At 42.2% G+C, this 22,480-nt stretch overlaps 1 protein-coding gene across 2 annotated transcripts in view; it reads left to right on the plus strand.

Moving 5' to 3' along the window:
* Window positions 1-5,684: 5,684 nt before the first annotated feature.
* The window catches only part of CAST (calpastatin), a 48,845-nt gene continuing 32,049 nt past the window's right edge, over window positions 5,685-22,480 (plus strand). Inside the window, exons 1-13 of one of the 2 annotated variants that reach the window (XM_087815459.1) lie at window positions 5,709-5,744; window positions 9,369-9,434; window positions 10,020-10,061; window positions 11,413-11,469; window positions 11,979-12,092; window positions 13,111-13,194; window positions 16,325-16,393; window positions 17,261-17,359; window positions 17,998-18,078; window positions 18,695-18,733; window positions 19,209-19,301; window positions 19,430-19,519; window positions 20,557-20,658. In XM_087815459.1, the coding sequence (XP_087671585.1) occupies window positions 5,724-5,744; window positions 9,369-9,434; window positions 10,020-10,061; window positions 11,413-11,469; window positions 11,979-12,092; window positions 13,111-13,194; window positions 16,325-16,393; window positions 17,261-17,359; window positions 17,998-18,078; window positions 18,695-18,733; window positions 19,209-19,301; window positions 19,430-19,519; window positions 20,557-20,658 (957 nt within the window). In that variant the 5' untranslated portion in view covers window positions 5,709-5,723. Of the gene's footprint in view, window positions 5,745-9,368; window positions 9,435-10,019; window positions 10,062-11,412; window positions 11,470-11,978; window positions 12,093-13,110; window positions 13,195-16,324; window positions 16,394-17,260; window positions 17,360-17,997; window positions 18,079-18,694; window positions 18,734-19,208; window positions 19,302-19,429; window positions 19,520-20,556; window positions 20,659-22,480 lie in introns of both variants that reach the window. The other variant, XM_016216156.2, reaches the window with a different exon arrangement.

The following is a 22,480-nucleotide window of genomic DNA, read 5'->3' on the forward strand; positions in this document are numbered from 1 at the left end:
GACCTGAACAGGGAAAAGACTTTGTAGATGGTGGGAATTGGCAAGATGAAGGGTTCAGAGGTGGAAGGTGATGTGATGGTGATGGTGGTGATAACACTATATCACGAGCTGTTGGCCAGCATGTATTATTTGCCAAGCATTGTTATTGGTTCATGTACATTAACTTATTCTTAAAACAACCCTATGAAGTACTATTCCCATTTTACAGATGAGTACACTGTGGTACAGAAAGGTTAAGTAACTTGCTTGAGGTTGCACATAAATTCATTGTCAGCTGGAATTCCACCAGACAGTCTGGAGTCCAGACCCCTCTCACACTCTTCACCAGGGAGCTGTGCTGCCTGATGAGGTGCCCATGAGACAGGAAGGACACCGCCCTGGCTGAAGGGCAGTTGTGATGTTGGCAATGTTGAGAGAGGTAGTAGAATAAATAGATAAGGTCAAGTGATGGAGAATCTGAAGTTCAGGCAGAAGACACTGGCCTTATCTAGGACAGTGGGAAACCACAGAGAGTTTAGTATTTCATCAGAGTGGGAACATGGTGCTCATTTATTTCAGATAAATTAGACAGCCATAGACAGAAAGGATTGGGAGCCAGAGATGGGGGTTGGGATGGGGGTGGGAATGAACCAGACACGGAAACTATTAGAAGGGCCTTGATGTAATCCAGGTGTGGGAGACATGTGATTACATCAGGAGTGGCAATGGCAAAAGAAAATGAAGAGTGGCAAGGTGATCAAGATGAGAGCTAGCACTGTGCCCGGCTCCAGGTGGCTCAGGGCCAGATAAGTTCCCCACAGTCAGTCATTTGACCCTTACATCAACTCCAGAGGGAGCTGGTATTATTCCCAGTTTAGAGTTAAAGGAATGGGGGCTCCAGGAGGTTAATTAATGTGGATTAGCAAGTACTAGAGCAGGATTTGAGCTTGTATCTGTTTTTCTTGGCTTCCTCGCTTTAAGTTAAAATAACATAGTCTGGCGATAAAGTAGTGCTGTTAATAAGGTATGGAGAATTGTTCACATAATAAATGATAGAGTCATGGGGAGAGACCAACTTTCTGAGAAAGCAATATTACAAGAGAGAAGGAGGGTTTGCGACCGAACACTAAAGAACACAGAAGAATGGGGCAGGTGGAAGAGGCCTCCAGAAGGAGACGGTCAGAGGGCTGGGCCAAGAGTCTGTAGTGTCCCTGCAGCTGTGGGAGAGGGCGGGCCGATGGGGAACGAAACTGCCGATGCGTCGGCAGGTGGAGAGGAGCTTCCCTAGCAACCTGCACGGCACAGGGCACAGGCCGAGCGGGGTGTGAAGGGCGGTCGGTGTTGCAGTGGGAGGCGCAGGAATGCTGCGGCGAGGGGCTGGGCTGAGGTGCAGCAGCTCTGACTCACTCTGCCTGCACTTTCTCAGCCGAGCCAGCCGGTGACAGGAGAGACCCAGGTAAGGCCGCTGTGGGTCTGGAGGGGAAGCAGTGTGGAGTCCCATAAACCAGATGGAAGTGCCCCCCAAAAAACTGACCAAGCAAGTGGGAGACCTCTATGACATGGAGGACAGCGAAGGAGCTGAGGGAATGACTCTTGTCAGCCAGATTAATGGCAGCAGAGTGGATGAGTAAGCCCTCTAGGACCCCACTCCTCCTAAGGGGTCCTTTTGCTCTCCCAGCTTGGCCATTCGCCAGGACCTGTGTGTGAGCTCACAGCCAGCATGGCAGGAGGGCTGAGGGTGGTCCTAGGCCTTGGATCTCTTCTTGTGAAGCCTCACTAGACACCCTGTATAAATAAGAAAAAACACACACATAGAGCCCTGATGTAAGAGTGGGGGGCAGCAGATTAGTGTACCCAACAAACAGCTCTTTTAAAAGGACCCCATCCAGTGGAGGGGGCCATTTGTGCGGTGCTATGAGCAGGTGAGCTGGGATGGAAGAGGGCTTATTGCAGTGGCTCAGCGGGTGTAAGGCCAGGGCTGGGAGCTAGAGATGCACACCTGAAAGGGGGCATGTAGGGCTTGGATATTTGGGGAAGAGAAGCGTCTGAACCAGTGGCACTTGGGTGAAAACAATGTAAAGGAGGAAAGAGTGAGGTGAGCTCAGACAGGCTTGGGCAGCTGCCTGGAGCAGCTGTTCTGAATTGGGAGATGGGGTGGGATTGGAGCCTGGGATTTTTAAAGGCAAGAGAGGATTTTCATGTGATACAGCAGGCAACAGGAGTCGTTGCTGATTCTACTTGAGAGGGAGACGTGCCTGCAAACGACATGTGAGAAGATTAATCTGACCAGAAGGGGTAACAGAGTTAGAGGCTGTAGTCTGGGGGGCCCTTTGTAAAACATACGTGAAAAAGGAGAGTAGTTTCCACGTTCCAAGGGTCTTAAAAGCATACCATCTTTCCCTCGTATCTCTAATTGTTTATTGTAGTCAACTTCCAAAATGTTCACTGTAGCAAGGAAACACTTAAAGATTTTGTTAAGTAATACCAGAAAATAAGATGCTGCACTGGATAAGTACAGGATTAAATATTAATTTTTTCTGAGCTGAATGACTCTCTTTTATCGATATCACTTTATCTTTTATGTAACTTGACCATACAGCAAGATTGCTTGAGGTGGGCCTGAAGCTGAGTTAGCACGCAAACATTTGTTCTGTCACTGAGGATTCTCCCCGTACCTGTTTAGAGCATCAGGTTGTAACCTAAGCCTGCGTGCCGTCTGTCTCAGTGGGCAGCCAACTCTTCAAGGCTGTGATGGCGTCTTACTCATTGGGTACCCTCAGCCCTGGCTCATTGCCTTTTAAAAAGCAATCGTCAGATGGGTGGGTGAGTGGAAAATGGTTACAGAAAGTAGTTTTCTCGGCTTTGTTACTCTGGTTTTTGCCTTAATTCAAGTTCGTAAATGACAATATTCTGGATGTTGAGAGACTTGCATGGGCCATTTTGGAAGGAGAGCATTGTTATAGCTGCAGTTCAGTCTGATTTACAGCCTGATCCCAATAGGGTTATTTCCTTACCTTATGAGTGCTGATGGTGGTTTTAAAATTGGCTGCCTCTGGATGTCAACAGGACTGGCCGAGTGGTAGGTCCTGCAGCAGAGTCACTGATTTCAAAATCAGGCGGCCTAGGCCCTAGCCTCACACAGGCCGCTCAGAGGGTAGGCCCTGGCCTTTTGCCTGGTGATGCCTCTTTAGCCTTCAATTGCCTCATTAATGTCCTTTCCTCAGCATCACCTGTCCCAGCTGCCTCCTGAACTAACTCTGGTTGCCTAGTCTGTGTTCTTGTGGGACCCTTTATAGCACTTACCACAAGTAATCGTTGAAGCAATTATTCTATTAATATTATCTCTGATGAGGCAATAATACCTTTCTCAAGGATAGGGACCTGTCTGTCGGTTTCACCACTGTGTTCTCATCACCAAACATAGTACCTGGCACTAACTATGAATTAACTCTTCAAAATTTTTTAAATTATAAGTTATTCACACTCATGATTAGAAATTCAAACAGTACAGAAGATTTAAAATGAAAGTATATTCAATCCCTTATTAGAGGTAACAGGTATTAGAAATTCCTATCTTTACAAACAGAAGAAAAATTGAACAAACTATAGTTGGTTGGAGTTGAATGAATTTGCAATGGGAGGGGACTGCTTTCCTTATTTCTGGATCCTGTGAAGTAGCCTGCCTATTTCAGTTTCAAATGTTCAGTGCTTGGTGATGGGATAAAAATTCCATGGACGAATCTGTGCTGAGAACAGATGGGGCCAAGGCCTTCAGCTAAATTCCTGTGATAACCTGCTTCATGCTTATTTATAGCTATTCCTTGTAGATTTTACTGTTCTTGGTGAGCCTTTGAAAGTCTTTTTTCTAGGAATAGATTATATCCAGCTATTGCTTAATAAAGTAGTAAGGCAGGTTGGGAACCCCAGTGATTTGGGGTTTAATAATAATAAATTTGGATGTTTAAGAAATAAATTAATGTTCCCTTGAAGATTTGCAGCTTAAAAAGCATTTCATGGGAAGTGTTTGGTCTTTTTGGTGGTTTTATATGGTTGAGGGAATTCATTGAAGGAGTGGGATATAGCAAAGTGGAACTTCTTGGTTTTGAATGGAAATTTGTACAACCACTTCTAATTGTGGAGAGACAGAATTGTATACATAAGGGTACATTAATGCCCACAAATTAAAAAAAATCAAGGAAAAATGAATATACATATATTTGTCCATTAATTCATTGGGGTAGGGGATTTATCTTGGTGTATCTTCCAGTTCTTTATCCCAAAGAGAATGTCAGAAAGAGCACTTTCGTGCCCTGTTACAGGACCAGGTGTGTGGGGAGGGGTGGGGGGATGCTCAGCGGGTGACTTAAGAATACTCAGGAATAGTTAAATTCAGATGATTATGTTGAAAAATCAGTATTTTAATCTTTGGGGTTTGATCTGTTTGATCTGTACATTATAATTTAACATATAACCAACAAGTTCTACATTAAGTGAGGTCTGTGGGGAAGGTGGTTTTGCTTATGGGCGTGGGTTGTAGTGGGTTCAGACAGTCACCGGGAGTGGTGCTGTGTGGAGGTGGGGGGTGAGCAGAGATGGGCTCATCCTGCCCTGGCTCTCAGCCGCCAAAGTGCTCAGGGCCAGGCATCAGAGACGGGGTTCCGGGCACTGTTGGCAGGGCAGCGGCTGTTTACTGACAGCTGCTTACTTAAGGAAGCAGCTTGTGCCAGATGGGATCCCTGGGTTCTAAAACTTAGCGGACTCAAATGCTAAGGAGGTTTAACGAGCCTGGGTTGGAACTCCCAACGATAGTAATTGTCTATTTAATATTAACAGTGTATTGCAAGCTAAATAGCAGAGCAGCTCAATCCCATGCAAGTATCACGTGCACATCCCACTGCTTGGGTGATAAGATTGCAGGGGCTGATTCCACCACCTGCTGGCATCCCTAGGAAAGGTGTTTCAGTTGCCACTCATCCCCTTTTGTCTCCCAGGGAGGAGCCTAGATGAGACAGATAATAGAGCAATATTCCCTCTGCACCCCTGTCCCCACCTTCCCTTCTTTACATGGCACTGAAAGGACAATTCTAATCTCCCTGAGTCTATTTCCTAGAGCTGTGTCCTGTTCCTTCTGTCTTGTATAATATATTATGAATAATGCATGAATAATTTAATGAGCACCTAAAATGTGCCAGACATTTTACACATATGATCTCAAATACTGACAACTCTACTAATAGATGTTATAGGCCCCATTTAATATACTTGGGGAACTGAGACTCAAAGTCACAGAGCTAGTCATTGGCAGAGCTGGCATTTGAACAAAATTCTTTCAAGTTTCAAAGTCCATGCTTTTTGTGAAAAGAACACAAACAATAATTACAATAATATTTCCTGAGCCCTTATGTAGTAGTCAGTAATAAACTTAAAAGGTAGCTGTAATCTAATGAAGAAAAATTGAGAAAGGGGGAAACGGAAGATCAGAAAATTGAAGTAACTTGCCCAAGATTATTTAGTAAGTAGCACATTCAAACTTGGAACTATTTGATCTGGTTACAGATGGTTTTACCCAACTGGGCTTTTGTGGGAGTGGTGCTCTAGATGAGGTAAAAGGAGGTAATTAAAAGCAAGTATGGTTAGGAGGAGCTGAAGGATGAAGTAGGTCATAGATTAACTAAAATCAGCCTTTTTATTTCTTTCCTTCCTAGGTGTCTACTTCCTCTGCATCAACCAGCAAGTCTTCCAGTATGAATCCCACAGAGACCAAGGTATGAAGAGTCTTCCAGGAGGGCCAACTTGGGTGAAAGCCTTTAAGTTGATTAATGTAAAGCAAAACAAATGTAAACTAATAGTTGACAAATGAGTTGTATGTCCTAAGAAGCTTATGTTATAGAAGTAACCATCTTCTTCCTAAGTTATAGGGGTCATTGGAAACTCAGCTTTCCTTTCAGTATTCACCTCAAACATCATCTGTACATTTCTACATCATTTGAATATCTAGGAAAGAGTGGTCACTCAGAGTATTTTCGGTCTTAGACTTGAGTGAGTTTTTTATTTGTAAGATGATCTAAGTGCATTTCTCTGGACCTAAATAAGAATATGAATTCTCAACTTCTTACTAAAATTGTTTGATTATTATAGTCACTTAAAATTAAATATAAGAATGAGAAATTAACCAAGTGAATATAGAAGTGCAACAGATACTGGTTATTTCAGGAGCTTTGTGAAGTTTCTGAAATTTGAAATCACGTGGGGCACAATATTACTGGTAAACTTTTGCGGAGCTCTACTTGAGATTTATTCTAATAATTATTTATTGGAATTTCAGGAGAAAGAAAACACAAAAGAATGTCCTCTGTTGTGATTGCCACATAGAGTAAACCCAGTTCTTAAGAGTTAGCCAAAGCTACCTTAAACCATCTCCCTTTGTTACCATGTCTCAAGCTCTTTCTAGGGAATATTCTTGGATGGAGGTGTCAAGAGGGAGTCTTTTTAAGAGGTTCTCAACTACTTCTTATGAGGCAATATTCTTTAGTACCTACCCCAGCTTCATTATTATTAAGTTGCCTTTGTTTAAAATCCCTGACATACTTTTGTTTCTGTCTTCCATCTTACTTTGCTAACCTAGTGGGATCCTAAACCATAATTTAATACTGCGCCGTAATTTAGCCCTATTGAGGGATCCTATGGCCTCATCTTGAACTGTTTTTAAAGAACATCGCAAATATCTTGAAATACACTGCCTGAATCTAAGCTCTTATAAATGTATTTTAGCATTCATTTTAATTTTTAAATTTATTTTTATCTGAAATTATTTAATATTTTACATTTACATTAATTTCTTATTTTCAAAATACATGTATACATAATCAGATTCATAATTAATCTATTAGCTGTCACTACTTATTTATACCAAGCATAATCTTAAAAAAAATCTGATCTCAGTCTTAAAATAATCTTAAAACTATAGTAGAAACATCTACCAAAAAACAATTCTCATTGACCTCAGTGCATGGAAATGTAACAAAGTAGGTAGAAAGGAGAGCCGGAAATGCAGGATTTCCTTTGTATTATACTGGTTTGCACCTGATCCATTGCCTGATTCTAATCCATCCCCCTGACTCCTAGCTGGAGGACCCAATGCTTTATTTCCAGCGTGCCCTGTTTTCCAAGGCAAGTGTCAGCAAACTCTTAGCCATCGCTAAGCATTAAACATGAAATTCCTGGAGGCTACAGAGCTGGAGGAAGGGAGTGGGGAGAGGAGAGGAGGAGAGCTAAGACAGAGAGACACAAAAATGAGATGCACTTGATGAAGTACCACCAGTGGCCGACTCAGGACCATTTTTGGCCTCAATTCTCTTTCGTTGGTGGATTTCGGTCACTGTTCTCATTAATCATCTTCCTGTACTCCTGATGTTTGGCTCATAACATTTTTACTCACCTCCTCTTAGATATTTTTGTGAACTTGATGGGCGTGTTTCTCCAAATATTTTGAACTTTTAGAGAAAAGATTTTAATTCAAGTTAATACCTATACCAAACCCTTGTCATGTTCTACACCTTTCAGATGAAAGTCAGTCGAGCTCTGACGGGAAGCGATACGTGTAGATTTAAGTTTCTCTCTCTCCCTCCTGACACATTAGAATTGGTAGTCACACTGCTGTATATGAGACGGCATCAGATTATTTCTAATCAAATCATCCAGATGAGATAGTTAAGGGGATATGTAGTGTGGACACTGGAGCCAGATGGTGTGGAATCCTGGTTCCACATCAGCTCTGATGTTGGAAAACTCCTCTGCTTTGGTTTCCTCATCTGTGCAGTTTGGAGGAGAATGACTGTAGTACCTACCTCAGAAGACTGCGTCAGGAAACAAACAGATAAGGGTGTTGGACAGTGTGTGTCCTAGGAAGTTCAGGCTGGCACATCTTCTCCCCATGCCAGTCGGAGCTGGCGGGTACTCCAGAGACAGTGCTGCCTGAGAACACCAGGGCTGTTTCAGGGAGTTATTTAACTTCTGTGTGCCTCAACTTCTCACATGATGATGATGATGATGATAATAATAATACCTATCTCACAGGACTGTTATTGGGAGTGAATTGGCACATGTGACGTTTAGAACAGTCCCTGGTACTAAGAGGTGATCAGTAAGCATGAGTTATTGCCATCATTATTTCTTTCTACCACCACTGCCAAAAATAAATTTAGGAAACGTATTAGTGATTACTGATTAAAATGTACATTTCATTATAAGCTGCTCGCATCTGTGAGTGTACATTCTTAATTGTATTGTAGAGTTCCATGCAGAATCTTGACTGCCAAATTAGAACCCATTAATAGATTCAAACCATTGTAATACCAGCTGACTTATTTTCCTTGTTAATTATTATAAAAGTTATATTTGCATAATCTCAGAAAAGCATAATAGCACATATGGAAACTCACTGACAAACATCCAGTTTGAGAGGATCCAGAATTTAAAGTTTCTTTAAAGTATTTCTTTGATCATAAACTTTGTTTCCTTCCCAAAACTGTAAGTTTTCAGCAGAATAAGGGTCCATTATGTGAGGGACATACGTATCTTCATTACTAAAGCACAAGACATGATAAATTAAGAGGATATTTGGCTTTCCCCTTTTCAGATAATAGAATAAAAAATAAAACTTTGGCTAATACCACCAAACAGATAAAAGGGAAAGAAATGACAGGAAGCATGAGGCCTGATTTTTAATCTCTTACTTTGAAAAGTTCATAAAGTGTTGAATCATGTTTTATTCCTGTTCCCATATCTTGCCTGTATTGAGAATGCATGCGTGTTGTTAAGGAATTGTCTTTTTTGACACAGGTTACCTTTGGTTGGGTGCAACTCTGTAGAATACTCCACTGAAGATCATAAATCACAGCCTGTTCTTCAGAAGTATTCCTAGAACTTTAGATAAGATCTCTAGATTTTATTGTGCAATACAAATCTGCGCACTATTTACAAAATTGCTCTCAGATTTATGTTGTCAAAATTTCAGAAAACTTGACAACATCTGTGACTATTCCTTTGATCATGACCAAACATTAGAAATATAGGTGGAAAAAAATATTGTTCAAGCAGCCTTTACACAGAGCAGGAGGGGGAAGGAAAGGGATCTGAAGTTAATTTTATTAATGGAAAACTTACAGATTTCCTATCGCCAAAAAGAGTAAATCCAAACTGAAATACTTGCTTGAGTCTTTATAATTTAAGTGCCTACCCCCTCTTGGAGTTATATCCATCTGCAAAGAGCAAATGCAAGGCATGACTAGAATGGGTTTTGATATCAACATTTTAGCCCTGTTTATACATGGTACTTATTTGACTGTCGGATAAATAAAACCACACTTGGGGCTGTGCTCTTACATTAGGCCATTCCAGTCAGCAAAGAGATGGAAGGACCTCATCCTCCTAACAAGAAAAGACACAAAAAACAGGTGATGTGGTTCATTGTATGAGGACACTTTAGCTGCTTGGCACGTGCTAATTGTAGTTCACAATCTTCTGTAACTCTCTGACCCATCACAGACTTTCTGGCTTAATCACCCATTGCCCACATTCTGGCACTAAAAATAAATTTCACTGCTCTCTGTACCCTTGATTCTGTCACCATTCCATTTTCACACTGTCAGCTGATACCTCTGATGAATATTTCACTCATACAGACTGATCATGTTAGTGTGGCTTTGAAGGATGAGGGTTTTAATTTTATTTTGCTTATGTATTAGCTGCAATGTTCATAGTAGTATATGTTTATATATCTTTGATACACATAGGAAAAAGTAAGATGTAAATTGGTACCTAATAGTAAGAGCAGACTGCCAATCAGTATGCTTAGTGTTTATCTAAAGAGTTACAATTCCAAGCAAAGTATGATAATCTTAACTCATAATGTTTATATTTATAAACATATCAAAATCATCTTTTTAGCTTCCTGAGTTGAAGAAAATCTATGATAAACTTTGTAATTGATGTTCATTTTTTCTTCCTTCCTTTTTTTTCCTTTATTTTTCTGAATTTAGTCTGTAAAAACAGAACCTGAAAAGAAGTCACAATCAACTAAGGTAAGTGAGCTAAGTCAACTATGAGTAATTTGGATTCTTTGCAATAATAATGAATAACCCATTCTTCCATTGGTGGTGCTGAATAGTAAAAGGATTTCTGTCAGCTAATTTAATTAATTTGAACATGATTTTATAGAGTATATGTAAAATAATCATAACAATAAATTTATATATTGTTAAAATTAATGTATACTGTTTTATAAATAAAAGCAATATATTTCAGAAGGAATTTTGTTCAAATCCATATTTTTTTATATTATTTAAAAATAAGCAACAGGAGCAAAGGACAGAGGGCAAAGGGTAATGAGTATCCAATTACTTAAATGATGAGCTATCCAGAATTACTGTGTCTGATGAATCCAGCACCTAGATAACTTAAAGATGAGAGTCTGGCTTAATCTTGACAGTCTTATCTTGGTTGGTAGAACTAGTTACTCAGCAAACAGATCTTACTTTCCCTTAGTAACAACTTCCCTAGCTTTCTTGACTCAAGGTTGTCTAGATTGAAAGCCAATCTGTGTCCATAGAGATGGACCCCAGGGTGTCTGCAGCCAGGGCAAATGTTTTTCTTCAATTGGGTGCTGCTCTTTATTTCTTTCAAGCATGCTTAAGCAAATCCTCAGCTAAAACCACAAAGTTTCCTGAGGGAAAGCACAGAGATATTTCTGGCTAAAGTACTTTAAGTTCAGGCAAGGATGAGGTCATCTAGGTGAGAGCTGAAGCTTGTCTGATTTGGTGTAAGGCATCTTGGAGGCCCCTGAGGATGGTAACTCCATAGTCTGCTCTAGAGGGAGAAGTCAGTGGCCAGGTGGAGGTTGTCTTCTATCTATTTAAATGCTTTTGGTTATTGGCCCATCTCAAGAGAATTGGGTTTCTAGTTTCTTCTTTACTTATAACACAGAAAAGACTATGTAAATAATTCAACTGAAGAATATGCAGTTCTCTTTATCTCTTGTGAAAGGAGATTAAAAAAATAATAATTTCTAGAGTAAGATCCCCTTTCAACAAATTCAGTGGTCACAGTGATCACTTGACATCTCTGTGGATAGACCTGCAATCACCAAAAAAGCTGCATGAATTATGGAAAACAGCGAGTAACTTAGAGATACATACTTATTTGAAAAATTATTCTCAGTGAAAAACTAAATTTTTCTTTATCCTTCTGATAATTATCATTATCAGACTGTTGGTAGGATTGCCATTGACCGGGCAGCATGTCTGCTTCTCCAGCTGGGTCATTCTCAAAAAGGGCAGAATGGTCTAATTGGGAATTTTGTTCTTGAGCCTTTTTAGAAATAGGAAAACAGTGAATTCCAAATATAATTGAGATTTTATCTTTTGAAATTGACAGCCATCTGTGGTTCATGAGAAAAAAAGCCAAGAAGTAAAGCCAAAGGAACACACAGAGGTAAGTGATCATCATTAGGACTTGATATCACAAGGTGAAGCTTTTTGTGTGTGTGAGGGATAAAATACTAAATTCTCATCATTCAAGACTTAAGTCCCTGGAAGGATCACTTTTTAAATTATTTGTCTAACCTCTATGCTGTATACCTAAAACTCATATAAAATAATATTGAATACCAACTGTAATTGAAAATTTTAAAAATGTAAATTACTATAGATGCAAGTCCTATGAGGATGGCCCCTATTTGTTTTTTGGCTAAAATGGTGCCACTATGTGGCAACAGAAGGATTTGCAATTTACTCATGATTCCTGCTGAATTTAGGGGGAAGGATTTTCATTACTTCAAATTTTGTACCTAAGGTGAAATGTTATCACATTGATATCACACTAAGTTAAATTTGCACAAATCAAAACTACATAAAATGCAGCTGTTTTGAACAATTTCTACTCAGTTGAGAAAAGTATCTGTATTTGCCATCTCGTTAACAGTGTTGTGTGTGTGTTTTCAGCCGAAAAGCCTACCCAAACATGCATCAGATACAGGAAGCAAGCATGCTCATAAAGAAAAAGCAGTTTCTAGGTCAAGCGAGCAGCCAACGTCAGAGAAACCAACAAAACCGAAGGTAAATAAATCAGGTTAATAGCTAGGAAAGCACTAACATCAACTAGGGAGTAAGATACAGGTCCTCTATGTCCACTGACATGGGGAGGTGAATGTACAGAGCTATGCCGAGCATATCTTGCATTGTAATAATTTGGTGCTATCACCTTGCCGATTTTGCAATAGCCCTGTGGAAACCTGGCCCTCTGAAAGGCCGAGAAGAGCACCAGACGGGTCCAGGGGATGTTCCATCCAGCCTTCTCCTACCGCCCAGCAGCCCCCAGTTTTGATGGCAGGGCCCCAGGCTCTGGTGCCTCCCAGACAGGAAGCCTGGGACGGAGGCTGCCCCCTGGAGCCCTCTCCTCATGGGCTGTGGGAACACAGATGCCCTGCCTGATCTGCTATTTACATGGGCGTCTGAAAGAGTGTTTAGAGTCTTGTTCTAAAAGTGAAAAATCATAAAGAGTTTCCATGTTTCTAGAGCTACTGGAGGCCAACTATTAGAACAAACAAAACCTGAGAGGAACTTTTCCACTGATACCTCTTGGAAGATGAAAACTAGGCCTGCTTAGCAATGTACTTTATATCAGAGATTGTAATCTATGGCCCACCAGTTAAACGCAGCTCATGTGTGTTTTGTCCACATGTATTTTGTTTGACTTAAATTCTTTTTATTTAGCTACCAACAATTAAAGTCAGAATATTTCACATAAAATCAAAATGTCTAGCTTCTCTTGAAAAATCAGAATATCTGGCAACAGTGGGCTCACATGGGAAGCACTGGCTAGACTTTTGCACGTGATATATGTGCTCTGATTTACCACAGCCCCTTCCTGGCCCACTCCACTATTTGTGTTACCTGCGTGGACTCTGTAAGCTCAAGCCCAGCCTCATGTGGTTGTGCTCAGTGGAAGCTAGTGACCGTTCCTATACAAGATGTCCACAAGGGTAAACTGGCTCAGTGGCATTTGAAATGCATAATCCTGAAAATAGTCATTCAGAGAGACTTAGTCCTGTTGATCTTTTATCCCTGCCCTTAGACTAAATCTCAGGATACAGTTTCTGCTGGTGGAGAGAGCGTCGTTGCCCGTGTAGCTGTGGCATCTGACAAGTCAGACGACAAGGTGAGCAATATAAGCAGACGGGGAGTGGACGTGGGCCTGAGGCTTATCAGTCTCTCATGAGAAACACATACTCACCGGAGTCCCACTCTACCTGGGCTCTGTGCCTGGTTCTCATTAACCACCTAGGGTTCCGTTGCGGCCACACTCAAATAAAACTGAACACTCTTCATATATAAAAATTTGTGAAGAGGATCACACAGCTAATAGGTATAGAGTGAGCAGGATATCGAAACTGATTTTAAAATCCATATATTCAATAAATATTTATTGCTCACCTGCCATGTAAAGGCTTGGTATCAGTATTGGGGAAATTGACAGGTAAGTTGACTCAGATCCTGCCTTCAAGATGTACAGGTTTGAGATAAAGCTTATAAAATTGCCATGAGCATTTGAATAAGCATTACTCTCAGCTTTCAACAAGTTTGCTGCTAATAAATCATGAATAGTCATGACATCTACATGAATTGATATGGGAGGTTTTCAAGGAGACATCACAAACCCCCTCAGAAGAGAGCACGTATGCCCTTCTGGTCAATTATGGGCAAGGCTTCCTTGGATCCTTTGATGAGCCAGTTAAGATTCTAGCCTGGAAATGTAAGCTGAGAAGTAGTCTACGTTTCTACCCGTCCAGTGCAGAGTGAATCATCAGTGTGGAGCCGTCTCCCTTAGAAGCTAGTACTTATTTCTCTGGAAGCTACAAGTAACTAAGTGAAGCAATATGAGAAGATGGAAATGAAAATAGAAAGGAGGAGTATGTATTATGTATTTTCCTGCTTCTCAAAATGGAAAAGGTATCCTGCTGCAGGCTGGATGGTAAGGAAAGTCACAGGATAAATTACGGCACATCTGCCTGAAACATCAAATTTTTCTCAGATTTTGGGAGAAAATGCACATTGTTTTGTTAAACTAATACAGGTATCTTATGGAGTAATGGTAAACTTTATATAAATTTTTAAATTAAAATACCCAACTTTAGTTTAAAGAATATTTTCTTGCAGCAGACCATTTGAGACTCCCTCCCCTATCCCCACCCCACCCCAGGGGTACACATTACTCTCTCGTGCTTATGAAACAGTTTGAACAATGGGTGGATTTAAGAAAGAGGATTAAATGTTAGAATAGATTTTAAAATGTGATCAAAATTTGCAATTTTATGTGAGATATAAATTAGGGTTGTCAGTGAAAACTGAACAATAAAATTAGGAGAGGCTTATATGGAATTCTGGCTTGCACTGACTTGAGCAGGAAATTGTGGCAAATCACTTCACTTTTCTTTGCCTCTGATTTGTTTCCCATAAAATGGAATTGATCAGATCTGCATTTTTATTTTTATTTTTACTTTTTTTAGTGCATAGCATGCTTAAAGCACTGTGTCTGTCTCTCCTGGACACCGAGCTGCAGGCTGGCCATCTAGGGGTGGGAAGAAGACACTATACCTCAGCTGCGGTTCAAGGCAGATAAGACAGGGAGCTGTTTGGTGAGGAGGCATTCTGCCAGTCTGCGGGAATCCAAAAGGACTTTGAGCAAGCCCAGTGTGAGTGAGGCGTGGAAGGATAGCTTGGATTGCAGGAAGGGGAGGTGGGCCGGGGCTCTTCCCGCAGGCCTGGTGAGCCCTAGTTCAGTGTAAGTTAGACTGAGCTAGAATAAACTAGTGGGGAGCAAAGGAGGGGGCATTGCAGAGGGAAATCCTGCAGGTTTTAGGAAACGACTGGGCAAAGGTGAAATTAAACCTCAGGTACCCTGGGCTTGGGTCTGAACGAACTAGGTTGGTCACCCTACGGTGAGGGCTCCTGCCTGTGTAGGACCCGCACCCGTGAGGACGGTCCCTGGTTACCGCTGGCAGGTGGACAGAGGTCACAGGAGGGCTTGGTTGAGCAGGCAAAGCAGTGTCTGATTTTGGACAGGTTGAACTCAAGTGTGTGAGGTGTGCCAAGAAAGGCGTATAGCAAAACAATTAGAATATTGCCTTGGAGTAGCAGAGAATGGGGAGAGGGAGAATTAGGGATGGCCGCCACAACATTTTTTTTTAATCATCTCCCAAGGATATTGACTTTAGAGAGACAGAAACATCAGTGCGAGATCGGTGGCCTCCCATACACACCCAGACGGGTCAAACCCAAACCCTCATGGTGTGCGGGAGGGTGCTCCGGCCAACCGAGCCACCAGGCCAGGGCCCCCGCGGTATTTTTAACTTGACAATCACACAGTCACTTATTTAACACTTTCTTAAACATTAAGTACTTACAAAGGGCTCAGTCTGTGCCGAACACTGGCTTTCACACTTCTAGATTCAGTTATCTAATCCGCACAACCCCTGAGGTAGGTGCGGCCACCCTCCCGCCTCACGCAGGAGGATTCTGAGGTGCGGGAGAAGGGACCCGCCTGAAGTCTGTGAGCCATGTGGCCCCTGGCCCTCGAGAATGATGTGCCTCCAGCACGGGGCAGAAATGTGTGGAATGTGTGCAGTGGGGACAAAGCAGGAGAGATGCCAGAGGCAGCAGAGAACAGGGCACAACACCCGAGTAGGACCAGTCATGGCTGCCCTGGGAGGTGAGAGCCAGGCCCTGAGTAAAGGCGTCAAATCAGATTGGAAAGTTTATTGGCAATCACTGAGAGCTCCTGAAGCAGTGGTAGGAAGGAAATTCATTTTAGGGAAATAAAGGAAAGAGTGGGTGATGAGATGTCAAACCAAGGGGCGTGGAGGTCTTGCAGTGTTGGGGCAAAGATGGAAGCAGCAACAGCTAGAAGTGGACACTTACAGAAAGAACTTATGGGACTTCCAAAGACTGGCCATGGGCTCTGGGAGAGGCAACCAAGCATAGTGAAGAAAGAGATGGGCAGTTCTAGATTCAAATCTTGGTTTTATTTTTTACTGTGTGACCTAGGAAAAGTTACTCAACCTCTCTGAGCCTTGCTTTCCACATCACTAATTTATATTATTATTTCTTAATATTATTTATGCTATTCTGAAAAAGGGTAAACACATACAACATAGTGTCTAGCACCGTGCAGATTCAGTGTATGATCAATGCTATTAATATTATAATGAATTCATATTAATATATGTAATATTATTGAACCTTACACATGTATGTGAAGGTGTGTTTATTTCTTTCTAAACCCCCACCAGAAAAAAGAAAATAAATCATTACCATCGGCTGTACCAGTTGAGTCCAAACCGGGTAAACCATCTGGGAAGGTATGAAGAGAGCAGTGCATTTCTGCATAAGATATTTATTCATAGTATCTCTGTCATGATCTGATTTCTTGAAGGCAAACAATATGAGATGGGGGTAACTCGAAGGACCTTTTTAGTGAATTCTTTCAAGCTAATATAACTGGGTTGAAAGTGTGATTTTCCCACATATGTTTGTAACATTTTATAGTATAACCCCCTGGTCTAAAAACTCCAGTTACATCCCATCCCATGAAGTTTACATCCCAGTTTCTCTCCTGAAAATATACCTTCTTTAACAAGAGGTTTCACTAAAGAATTCATTCTGAAATTCCCAGTTGAATTAGTCTAAAGTTAGCAGGCCCCAAATTCTATTACATTAACAGAGGAGTTCCTAACATTGTCGTGTGAATGTGGTAGTTGTGCCAAAAAAAAAAAAAATTAAAAAAATTTAACAATCATTTTTAATCTGGGTTAAATGGTAAAAGGTCTGTCCCCAAATTGTTGTTTTCCCCTTGAAATTCAGATTATTCTTCACAAGTCATTCTTAACCTCAAAAATAGGAAGGCTGCCTTCTTTCATTCCTTGTTGACAGTATTTCAGATGTCCCCCACCTCCCCCATTCCCCACCGCCATCCATCCCCCCGCCCCGGCCCTCGCCGCACTGTTGGCTGCGTCCATCGGCTGTGCGTACGTGTTCTTTGGCTACTCTCTTCACCTTCTTTTATCCAGTCCTCCCTCCCTGAGGCCAGATTATTATCTATTTTGATATTTAAAGGACTTTTGGTGTTTGATATTTTTCTACACAGATTGGTGTTTTGTAGTTTGAAAAAATCAAAAGTGAAGTATGTATAACAAATAATGTTTAAATATATGCTCTTTCCTCTCCAGTCAGGCATGGATGCTGCTCTGGATGACTTAGTAGACACTTTAGGAGTGCCTGAAGAAACCGAGCAAGATAACACAACATACACGGGACCTGAAGTTTCGGTACGTGATCTTAGTATCTGTAAACATTCATTTCTCGTGGGTAGGAGAGCAAAATAAGGTCACAGTGCACAAAAGTATACCTAGTGTTCTGTTGTTCGGAGAGAAACAGGATGATGTCAGTCTCAGCAACAGCAACTGAAATTAGTGTTGGGAACTTGTGGAGTTCACGTCGATAGCTATCTCTGGTTAACAAGGTAGGGGGATGGGATTGGAAAGGCTAAACAGGACATATCACTCTAATTTTTTTGTAGAAATTATATAAGAAGTAACTATAGATCTGATAGAGTTGGGTGCTGGGTTATATAGATATTTATTGTTATTAACTGTACTTTTGTATGAATAGGAAACAACAGACAATGAAAAACATTTAAAATCTATTGTATTTTAATGTAGGAATCAAATTTAATATAGTGATTTGAATATTTTCTAGTACTACATATGGGTTAAGCTACTTAAATAAACAAAAGTATTTGTATAAATTTAGAATTTCAGAGTTGTGGAAAGTATTAACTTAGTGATTTACATTTTTTTTCAAAAGTTTCATAAGAGTAGACTAGTACTTTGGTTTCAGAATATGCATATAACATTCTTTGGCTAATTAATTATATAATATACCTGTATGTGTGATTTTATTACAGGATCCCATGAGTTCTATGTACATAGAGGAGTTGGGTAAAAGAGAAGTCACAATTCCTCCAAAATATAGGGAACTTCTGGCTGTAAGTTAAATAACCATTTACTTTTACTTTACTGTTTCCTTTTTGGAGTATAATCTTTATCACATCAATATAGTTACAATTTTTTAAATTTAGAAAATAAAATGGGGCATATGATCATTACTATGGTGCTCACTGTATTAGTTTTCCAGGGCTGCCAAAACAAAGAATCACAGACTGGATGGCTTAAACAGAAATATATTGTTCCGGGAGCTGGAAGACTAGAATCTAGGTGTGGGCAGTGTTGGTTCCTTCTGAGGGTCTGGAGGGAAGATCTGTTCCAGGCCTCTCTCCCTGGCTTGCAGAGAGCGGCCTTCTCCCTGCATCTCTCACATCGTGTTCCCTCTATGTGTATCACTGGCCCGTATTTCCTCATTTTATAAGAACACTAGTTATATTGGATTAGGGCTCATCCTCATGTCCTCAGGTAACCTTAATTATCTCTTTAAAGGTCCTGTCTCCAACACAGTCACAGTTTGAGACACTCAGGGTTAGGGCTTCAATAAGATGAATTTGGGGGGGACATAATTCAACCCCTGACAGTCACCGAGCAGCACATTTTGCTGATTGTAAAGATTAATTTTGCCTTCTCAACATTATCAATTGATATTTGTTTCAGAAAAAAGAAGGGGTCACAGGGCCTTCTCCAGACTCTCCGGTGAGTTTACATAAATGTCTTCTAAGATCCAAATTAACATTTTTTATATCTTTGGTTGGCGGATAGGGCTGTCAATGCTGTATTATGTTACTTAAAGTCACCTCTAAATGCGATGAAGTTTTCCTCTGTTCAGAGACCGGGGGTGGACCTGGGAGTTGTCTCAGTGCTTATTGGTCTCATATGGAATTTTTTTGAGAGGAAGAAAACTGGAGCCGGGAAAGTTCTGTGATAAAATAAATGTTGATAAAAAATAGAATGGGAATATCCTAACATGTAATATATTTAGAAGAGGGAACAAAAAAATATTGCAAAACATTCCCTTCCAGACTCAGGCTTTCATCTGAGTTATCTTATTAGCACATCTCAGTATTGGTAAAGGAATCGCCCAAGTACATTCTTCCTTTGCTGGGTGTGTAATCTGATCTTCTGCTAGAATGATCCCCTGTGTTACCCATCATGGTGCCTGTTTCTTTAGAAACCCATGGGGCCCGATGATGCCATCGATGCCTTGTCATCTGACTTCACCTGTAGTTCTCCTACCACTGGTGGAAAGAAAACTGAGGAAGAGGTATTGTTTTTAATGTTATTAGGGGAACTTGTTAGAAACCCTCCTGAACTTTAGAACAACAACTTTTTAGTTCTGGTTATTATGTTTCCTTCATCTATAAATTTAATCTTTTTTATTTTGTTTTTCAGAAACCTACGGGAGAAGTCTTAAAAGCTCAGTCAGCCAGGGTAATCAAAAGTGCTGTTCCACCCCATGAGAAAAAAAGAAAAGTGGAGAAGGTATAAATAATTACTTTCTTGAAAATAACCATGGTCCACAGACAGGAGCTGCCTTCCTGAGGCTGATCTAGCTGATTCTGGGCAATCCCAACAGTGCGTCCGGCGCTGTGTGGCCTGTCAGGGTGATACTGATCCCCTCCAAGCAGGTCTTTGTTCCTACAAATGCTTGTGGGAGATTTCAGCAGTCTTCTTGGTTGTGAATTAAGACTATCTCACAATACACAGAGGGCAGGATACCAGAGAAATTACAATCTTGGAACATAAAATCTTCGACGTGGTTTCCTCAAGGAGTTTGAGCCCTGTGAAGTCCCTAGAGAAGTATCGTTGCTCCTGTCCACCTCTCTTAACCACAGTCAACTCTGCCAAATTCTCACATCCTAAAATGTTGTCCTCCAGCTCTGGGCTGAAGGAGAAAGCATGCCTCATCTGCAAATGGTCCACGTAATACCAGGAACAGTTGCTGTCAGAGCTGCTCTGCCTGCCCCTCCTGAGGTGGACAGTTTATTTTTATCTGGCCGAGGGAGGAGCAGTAAGAGCACCACACCCCTGAGAGCGGGCGTTCCTAGCGGGACCAGCCTTTGTGCCTTCAGAGAAGAAGGCAGGGGGGCCACCTCAGGGTTCCCTGCTTCCTGGGGTTGGCTGGTTTGCTAGAGGACAGGGTTGCCAGAAGTCATTTTTAGAAAAAGAAAAACAAGATAGTGAAAATTGTTGCAGCTTTTATTTTGATATGAGTATTTTATAATGGCATAATTATGATTATAGTTATACTTCTAGCTTGCTAAATAAGAGGTGCAGTGTGCCCCTGGGAGCACTGTTACTGTAGAAACGCGTCTTAGCTCCCATTTCACTCACTGGTAAGTTCTTTATTATTTCTCTCTTTTGCTTGTTTTCAAATAAAATTGCTTTCCTACAGTCCTTCCCCAGTCTATGACTTGTCTTTTAGATTTAACATTTATATTCCACGAAGAAGTGGATGGATTGTTCAGGCTGAGGACATACGCTCTTTTTTAATGGACAGAATTTTTCCTTCGTAACAGGACACAATGAGCGACCAGGCACTGGAGGCTCTTTCAGCTTCGCTGGGCCACCGGAAGTCAGAACCCGAGCTCGACCTCAGCACCATTAAGGAAGTGGATGAGGTACTGACCCTGAAGTTCATATGTGAAGCATGCTAGTCTGCAGGTTACAAAACTAAATGTCTCATGCATGTTTAGAATTTCTGTACAACTTTAATTGGAGATTTAAATGAACTACTTTTCATTCCGCCTTACTTTCAGGGTCTCTGCTTAATTTAGATGCTTATTGCTGGGGAGTTAGCAACCAAGAAGGATATTTGAGTGTTTTGTCTTGTAAACCATCTAGAATTTTAATATTTAAAATGAACACTAATCTCCTTTGCCAACGCTTAAATGACACCTGACTAAACAAGATAACACGGAGGCAGTGGCTTGGTGAGAAATAGGTTTGTCTGCTCTTATGGAAATTTATATTTTAAGAAGGGTAAGGAGAGAGGGAGGTGACCATAGGTGGGTGGGGAGATCCTTCTTTTTATAACTGTGGGCAAAGACGTTGAAAATTTGTCCCAAATTAGAATAACATCCAGCAACAATGATCCTGTAACTGATGCGGGGCAGTTTTTATCCCACCGCACTTAACAAGATCTTAACCAGCCTAAGCCAAGGCAAGCTTGTGTTTGGCGGAGCAGAGTTTTAGTATTAAATTACAATTTTTAAAGAATTTTTCGAACGAGTCCCCTAGGGGGAAAGAAGAAGGAAGGAAGAGTTGCCCTGGGGACACTTCCAGCAAGGTAGTGTCGTGGGCGGGACGTGGGCGTGCAGCTGGGCCCGGCCTCCCAGCGCCGTGGGCGGGACGTGGGCTGCAGCCCGGCCCGGCCTCCCCAGCGCTGTGCGGGGGACGTGGGCGTGCAGCCCGGGCCGGCCTCCCCGGCGCCGTGGGCGGGACGTGGGCGTGCAGCTGGGCCCGGCCTCCCCGGCGCCGTGGGCGGGACGTGGGCTGCAGCCCGGCCGGGCCTCCCCAGCGCCGTGGGCGGGACGTGGGCGTGCAGCTGGGCCCGGCCTCCCCGGCGCCGTGGGCGGGACATGGGCGTGCAGCTGGGCCCGGCCTCCCCGGCGCCGTGGGCGGGACATGGGCGTGCAGCTGGGCCCGGCCTCCCCAGCGCCGTGGGCGGGACGTGGGCTGCGGCCCGGGCCGGCCTCCCCGGCGCCGTGGGCGGGACGTGGGCTGCAGCCCGGCCCGGCCTCCCCAGCGCCGCTCTGGCCGCTCAGGAGGGGGGTGCGGGTGCTGCTGTCACAATGCTGCTGCCTCGCTGTCACTTCCTGTCCTGAGTCACTGGGAAAGGCGACTCCCAGCAACTCTCCCGGGGTCTGGGAGCCCCGTGGTCTCAAATGGGCCAATTTCTATCTTCCACTTTCCTCGAGGGCTCGCCAGATGCAGCGTGGCACAGCAGGCTTTGTGAAGGCGAACACGGGGGAGCGGGGGAGGCAGCCCTTGTCCTCCAGGATCAAGTAATGTATTGGGAAGGAAGGAAATGAGGAGAGCCGCCAGGCAGAAGCCACGTCTATAGAAAGAGTGGTCCTGGCAGGACCCCAGGGGCTGGTGCCAGAGCAGGTTGAGCGGCGGTTCCACCACCCGAGGGCTGCGTGGCAGGGAGACCATTGCACGTTAGCCTCAGGCCTTTTACAGATCATTCTGGGTGATTGAATGAGACAGTAATTAGGGGAGGGAAGGTATAAACATAAATCCCAGGACAAAAAGAGTCTTAGAGTGACTAAAATCAGTTAAGTAGATTAAAAAAAAAAAAAAGTTAAATAAAATAACATTAAGCAGACTTTTTGCTATCTGATGGTGAATTCATTACTTCCTGGAGAGTCTGATGTGATAACGCTCAGGAAGGTCATATCTGGCACATTCCATGCTGAAGAGCTCTCTGAGGAAAACTTA

Source organism: Miniopterus natalensis, chromosome 3 (genome assembly GCF_054644295.1).
Source record: "Miniopterus natalensis isolate mMinNat1 chromosome 3, mMinNat1.hap1, whole genome shotgun sequence".
NCBI lineage: Eukaryota > Metazoa > Chordata > Mammalia > Chiroptera > Miniopteridae > Miniopterus > Miniopterus natalensis.